The sequence below is a fragment of the Penaeus vannamei genome, chromosome 38 (assembly GCF_042767895.1).
Source record: "Penaeus vannamei isolate JL-2024 chromosome 38, ASM4276789v1, whole genome shotgun sequence".
NCBI classification, from domain to species: Eukaryota; Metazoa; Arthropoda; class Malacostraca; order Decapoda; family Penaeidae; genus Penaeus; species Penaeus vannamei.
In genome coordinates, this window is record NC_091586.1 from 9,797,731 (window position 1) to 9,804,932 (window position 7,202).

Here is a 7,202-nt window from a genome sequence, read left to right on the forward strand (position 1 = left end):
TTAATAGTTCCAGTTGAGATGCGGGCAAGGTTGATGCAGGTGTATGATGATATCACAAATGGCCACCTAAATATAAGTAAGACCCTGAGTCGGCTGTAACAACGTTTCTATTGGTTTCGTATGCATCAGGATGTGCAAGAGTGGTGCAAAACTTGCACATATAATGCCGAGAAAGGACCTTCCTGAAAGGGGAAAGCACTTCTGCAGGTCTACCAAGTAGGAGCACCCATGGAAAGAATAGCAGTTGACAAAACTGGCCCATTTCCAGTGACTGAGTCTAGTAACTGATTTATTTTAGTTGCCACAGATTATTTTACAAGGTGGCCAAAAGCCTTTGCCATTCCCAACAAAGAAGTAACAATAGTGGCTGAAGTTCTGCTGCAGCAGTTCTTTGCTCGATTTGGAGTCCCTAGTGAGTTCCATTCAGACCAGGGAAGAAAGTTCAAGTCTGTAGTGTTTCAGGAGTGTTGCAGGCTGATGGGGATCCAGAAGACTCACACCCCTTTGCGGCCACAGTCAGATGGAATGATGCAGCGTTTCAACTGTATTATTGTGCATGAGCTGGCTAAATATTGTACTGAAGGGCAGACTGAGTTGAACCGTAAGCTTCCTCTTTTATTAATGGCTTATCGTTCTGCTGAGCATGAAGCTACAACTTATACCCCTGCGAGGCTGATGCTTGAGAGGGAATTGCGACTACCTGTGGATGTGGTGACTGGACACCCTCCTGATGAGGAATTGCCCGTTGAAACTATTGAGTATGCCATTGTTATGCGAAAGTGTCTCGAAGAAATACATCAAGTGAGAGACCTGAAATTTGCAGGAGAGACTATATGACGTCACTATGATCAGAACACCCATGTTGCAGAGTTTCAAGTTCGAGACAGTATGGCTGCACAACCCAAGAAAAATAAAAGGCCTTTCACCGAAGCTTCAGAGCCCTTGGGAAGGACCGTATACCATTGTGAACCATATGTGTGAAGTGACATTTCGTATTCGTCGTCCAGCTGGGAAGAGGGCGTGTGTGGTCCATGCAGACAGGTTATGGGAGTACCACGACATGCCCATTATACCTGGTGTCTTAGCAGGGAGATGTCATCCCATGAAGGTAACGAAGAGGATGATGCAGGAGCATCTGAAGGAGAAGCAAACTTCCAGAGCTCTCTGGTTGCATCACCTAATGAGCACAGAGAGGAGCCTGAGAGAGTAGAGGACGGTGTCTTGAAGGAGTCAACGGAGGAATCCAACAAGGAGATGCAGGCCGAACTAGGAGAGTACAGTCCCCTTTTAATAATTTTGTGATTTGAGGTAAAGAACACTGTTCTTGCATTATTATTAGCTCTTGTATAACCAAAGAGTTGCCTTATTATTTTCTTTGTACATTTACAGTTTAGATGGCTTTCTCGCGCAGAGTGCATGTGGCCAAACGATAAATTACTTAATTGTGTACTTTTGTAGTAGGAATATGCTGCAGAATATTTTCTTATACAGAATATTACATAATATATAGATACAGATATATATATATATATATATATATATATATATATATATATATATATATATATATGTGTGTGTGTGTGTGTGTGTGTGTGTGTGTGTGTGTGTGTGTGTGTGTGTGTGTGTGTGTGTCTTTTTGTATGTTTGTATATATGTATTTATATACATATATATATATATATATATATATATATATATATATATATATATATATATATATATATGTGTGTGTGTGTGTGTGTGTGTGTGTGTGTGTGTGTGTGTGTGTGTGTGTGTGTTTAAATAAACACATGTATATATACATATATATAATGTATATATACATATATATATATATATATATATATATATATATATATATATATATATATATATATATATGTATGTATGTATGTATGTATGTATGTATGTAGTTACCAGTGAATCCAATAAAATACACCTACATATACGTCTACGCATATATGCGCATATGCTTAATTATATCGTGCTTTTCGGTCGATTCCAAAACAAGATATCTCAAAGCCCCCGCACGAGAGTTGATATCTTACAACGTAACCGCATAGCATGCACAAGCGCGATTGCTAAGGCTTGAAATCACTGAACATATGCCAGAGAATTCGTAACCCGGTATATAAAGGAAACTTAACAGTGTTTCTTCTCAGTCACTTCTGGACTCGCTGTGGGTATGTGGTGCTTGTAGCTTCAGGTTCCGTAGGAGGCCGAAAGAATAGTGATAGCGTTGAGTGATTGTGCTTCTATTTCCATATTATTTTTTCTCAGATGATTTGTGTGCATGGATACACTAACAAACATACTCAAATGCAAAGACAAAAACACACACACATAGACATCAGTCAACACACGCACATGTTTGCTCATATCCACTAGCACATGTGTATATGTATGTGAGAAATGAAGATAGGAATAAATATATAGAAGATTGTGCGAGGAGTATAGAGATACACATGCATGCGTGCGCATGTGTATACATGAATGTGAATATATGCATATAAATATGTATAGTTATGTACTGTAAATACATATTCATACACATCTGTGTATATATGAAACATTACATTACTATATATATGTATATATGAAACATTACTACAAGAAAGTAATAAAAACGTAACGATTATAATATAAGCTTCCTCTATCGAATTCGTAAGGCTATGTTATTCCGTCTTTCATTTTATCCGTGTGTACTTGTTGCAGTGTTTATCTTTCTTTACGTAATACACACACATGTATATGTGTGTGTCTTTGTATGTGTGCGTATTTGTATATGTGTGTGTGCGTGTATATACGCGTGTATATAAATACACACACACACACACACACACACACACACACACACACACACGTATATATATATATATATATATATATATATATATATATATATATATATATATATATATATATACATATATAAACATATATATAAAAGTTATAAATGTAATCTATCCAGTAACTGTTTTCATCATTTCAATTTAGTGTTATCCACAATCTATTTTCACTTTTTCAGGATACGTCTACATCCATAAAGATCCACCACCATGTGTGACGACGAGGACGCGACTGCCCTTGTGGTTGACAATGGCTCCGGCATGGTCAAGGCCGGATTCGCCGGAGACGACGCCCCTCGCGCCGTCTTCCCCTCCATCGTCGGCCGTGCCCGTCACCAGGGTGTGATGGTCGGTATGGGTCAGAAGGACGCCTACGTCGGTGATGAGGCCCAGAGCAAACGTGGTATCCTCACCCTCAAGTATCCCATTGAGCACGGTATCATCACCAACTGGGACGACATGGAGAAGGTCTGGTACCACACCTTCTACAATGAACTCCGTGTTGCCCCTGAGGAGTGCCCCACTCTCCTCACTGAGGCTCCCCTCAACCCCAAGGCCAACCGTGAGAAGATGACTCAGATCATGTTCGAGTCCTTCAGCGTCCCTGCCACTTACATTACCATCCAGGCCGTGCTCTCCCTGTACGCCTCCGGTCGTACTACTGGTGAGGTTTGTGACTCTGGTGACGGTGTGACTCACTTCGTCCCCGTCTATGAAGGTTTCGCTCTTCCTCATGCTATCCTTCGTCTCGATCTTGCTGGTCGTGACCTTACCCACTACCTGATGAAGATCATGACTGAGCGTGGCTACTCCTTCACCACCACCGCTGAACGTGAAATCGTTCGTGACATCAAGGAGAAGCTTTGCTATATCGCCCTTGACTTCGAGAGTGAGATGAACGTCGCTGCTGCTTCCTCCTCCTTGGACAAGTCCTACGAACTTCCCGACGGTCAGGTCATCACCATCGGTAACGAGCGTTTCCGTGCTCCCGAGGCTCTGTTCCAGCCTTCCTTCCTCGGTATGGAATCTGCTGGTATTCAGGAAACCGTCCACAGCTCCATCATGAGGTGCGACATTGACATCAGGAAGGATCTGTTTGCCAACATTGTCATGTCTGGTGGTACCACCATGTACCCTGGTATTGCTGACCGCATGCAGAAGGAAATCACTGCCCTTGCTCCTTCCACCATCAAGATCAAGATCATTGCTCCTCCTGAGCGTAAATACTCCGTCTGGATCGGCGGCTCCATCCTGTCTTCTCTGTCCACCTTCCAGTCCATGTGGATTACCAAGGATGAATACGATGAGTCTGGCCCCGGCATTGTCCACCGCAAGTGCTTCTAAACGAGTCAATATAACTGCTTTGCAGCTTCATGAAGCTGCTAAATGCTTTAACACATGTTTGTTAAGTTAATATTGATATAAAGTTCTTTCTTACACTGCTTTCTTAATATCCATACGAAAACGTAGATGTATATATGCAAACGGGATATAGAAATGCATAAATGAAAATGTATATATTTACATATATGTATAAATGTTTGTGCGTGTGTGTTAAAATGTGTATTGATCTGATACGAGGGGGTGTTTAGTGTATACCAGTCTCGCGAAAATATTTTTGTACATATATATATATATATATATATATATATATATATATATATATATATATATATATATATATATACATACATACATACATATGCAATTCCTTAGCACAATGTCTCCTCGGAGCATAATCAATGTATCATGGTCATTTTAGTATATCTTGTCTTCCCATGCACAAGAGATGAAAAACAAGTAGTATTTCCTACCTTTGGTTGTGTTTCCAAACTATAGAATATCCAGCTTTAAAGGTTAGTTCTAGTATCTATAGCAAAGCACAGAGTGCGAAATAGATGCTCCATTAATGTTTTCCTTTGACGTGCATCAAGGGACGGTTCATCCTGAAAATTAATGATAACTAATGATTCAGGGTATAATCAACTCATCTATGTCGACTTCAGGTTATCAGGAGAATATGGGTACGTCAATACGTCTGACTGTGTGACGTCTGACGTTATTTGATGTCAACTTCCTGTGGTATGATACTTATCGGAGAACCTGCTTCTGGATGGAAATACTCCAATATGAAGAGTGTGCAAGACAACGGATTTATTGAAAGTAAACGTGAAAAGATACATTCTGAAGTCGACTGTATACTTCCACTTATCATACTCACTTAAGCAAAGTTTCGTACTGGTTAGACTAAATCATTAACAATGTAGAAGTTTGAAAAACTCGAGATGAAAAAAAATGAAGGCTCTATCTCACAATCTAACTGAGATACTAAACGTAAACGAGCACTAAACTAAAGGCGATTTCTAATGAAATTCGTTATGGTGCAAGACCTCCTTTGGACCCACATACCCTCATATCGAGAGATATCCTGTATAAAAACAATGCACTATATATATATATATATATATATATATATATATATATATATATATATATATATATGTGTGTGTGTGTGTGTGTGTGTGTGTGTGTGTGTGTGTGTGTGTGTGTGTGTGTGTGTGTGTGTGCGTGCGTGTGTGTGTGTGTGTGTGTGTGTATATGTGTGTGTGTGTGTGTGTGTGTGTGTGATATATATATATATATATATATATATATATATATATATATATATATATATATAAAGAGAGAGAGAGAGAGAGAGAGAGAGAGAGAGAGAGAGAGAGAGAGAGAGAGAGAGAGAGAGAGAGAGAGGGGGGGGGGGGGGGGGGAGAGAGAGAGAGAGATGCATGTATTTATATATATATATATCTATATCTATATCGATATATATACATACATATAAGCAGTATTTATACATTTATAGGTTTTGACTAGATTGTTTTTTTTTCTTTCTTTCTTTCTTTCTTCTTCTTTTTTTTTACTTTCTCTGATTTCGATTTTGACTAACAGGGAACCTAGTGTATATAAGGGGTTGATTATTATTACTACAGAGGAATATTATAGGTGACGTTCTTACCACCGTATGGGCATACGCTAAGTGTTCTGATGGTAGTACAGAGGCATTGGGAGGAAGGGATATCAGGAGCCTTATCACAAAGTAGGTAGAGGATAGTAAAGGGGAAGTAGGTACAGCCAGTAAAGTAGTAACATTAGGGTAGTGAAAGGGTAGTAGGGAGGGAAATGTGTTTTGTAAACAGTCACCTTCACGCTTGCCTCCTCCAGTGTTGCCTTGACTGACCTCAGTTAAGGTGACATGGAGGAAAACAATTACAGAAGACAATTTTTCAATATGCGTGTACAAATTAAGTTGAGTTTATATATACGTGGGGCACATTCCTACGGTTTATGAAGTTAATACTTGGGAATGATACTAATAACGATAGTGAAATAGAACTAAAGCACTTCCTATCACCAACTATATCGGTCTAAATTGTGTAAGTGAAATTATACTTTATAATTCCATATTACATGCTGAGCTAACAGCTAGCAGTGTTCGTAGACATGTACATCCGTTGGCTATGAAGTTCGCGATGTTCCAGTGAATAAACTGTATAGTCAGTTCATGGAACAGGCAGTTAGAGCCATGACGAAACATCACATCACGCATATAATGTGATGGTTAAAAAATCTGTGGACTATCCAAGCCCATTTTTGTTGCGAAAATAGGGTCTACTGGCTACAAAAGGACGAGAAAGGGTAGATCTGGTGCTGTTTAGCTGTTCATATTTATTATTATTATTATTGTCAGCGGTTATTTCCATATAATCACATTATTCATGTTGTTAGATAAATGGATATTAATGTTGCAACTATCGGAATGCAGTCCCGATGGAGGAAAGTTGTAGAACCACTCACAGCAGTGCATAATAATGGTGGAAATGAAATGTACAAACGACTTGCTATACTGAAACATGTTTTTACTTACTGGGGACATGGTAATGGTTACCATTGGGCTGCTACTCAACATATGCATGCACACCAGCTTCACAGACGTCACACACACACACACTTGTTTCAGAGACGTCGCACACGCACCCGTTTCACCGACGTCACACGCACTTATTTCATCGAAGTCCCACGTCACACACACACTTTTTTCACAGACGTCCTACATACACCGGTTTCACTGAAGTCACACACCGGTTTCACCGACGTCACACATGTTTCATTGATGTCACACATACCAGCTTCACAAACGCCACGCACACCAGTTTCACCGACGTCACACACACCTGCTTCACAGATGTTACACACACCTGTTTCACCCGTCCTACACACACCTGTTTCCACACACGCCTTTTTGACAGACGTCCCACACACACACCTGTTTCATCGACGTCACACACACACACA

The 7,202-nt window shown here is 39.8% G+C and overlaps 2 protein-coding genes across 3 annotated transcripts in view; both read left to right on the forward strand.

The window, feature by feature from the left end:
- Nucleotides 1-837, forward strand: part of LOC138859824 (uncharacterized) — a 2,670-nt gene extending 1,833 nt beyond the window's left edge. The window contains exons 6-7 of the mRNA XM_070116119.1: nucleotides 1-76; nucleotides 308-837. The exon at nucleotides 1-76 is cut by the window's left edge and continues 268 nt beyond it. Of these exons, the coding sequence (XP_069972220.1) occupies nucleotides 1-76; nucleotides 308-837 (606 nt within the window). The remainder of the gene's footprint in view (nucleotides 77-307) is intronic.
- Nucleotides 838-2,064: 1,227 nt separating this feature from the next.
- On the forward strand, nucleotides 2,065-4,288 carry LOC113815156 (actin-2, muscle-specific). 2 transcript variants are annotated; one of them, XM_027367246.2, is made up of 2 exons: nucleotides 2,065-2,183; nucleotides 3,029-4,288. In XM_027367246.2, the coding sequence occupies exon 2, from the start codon at nucleotides 3,060-3,062 to the stop codon at nucleotides 4,191-4,193; it is 1,134 nt and encodes a 377-aa protein (XP_027223047.2). In that variant the 5' UTR covers nucleotides 2,065-2,183; nucleotides 3,029-3,059; the 3' UTR covers nucleotides 4,194-4,288. The 2 variants fall into 2 exon arrangements, with proteins under 2 accessions (XP_027223047.2, XP_069972125.1); XM_070116024.1 differs by having other exon boundaries at nucleotides 2,168-2,179.
- The last annotated feature ends 2,914 nt before the right edge of the window (nucleotides 4,289-7,202 follow it).

What these genes read in the sequence shown, in the direction of transcription:
- LOC113815156 (XM_027367246.2), top strand. Translation starts at nt 3,060, where the DNA reads ATGTGTGACGACGAGGACGCGACTGCCCTTGTGGTTGACAATGGCTCC.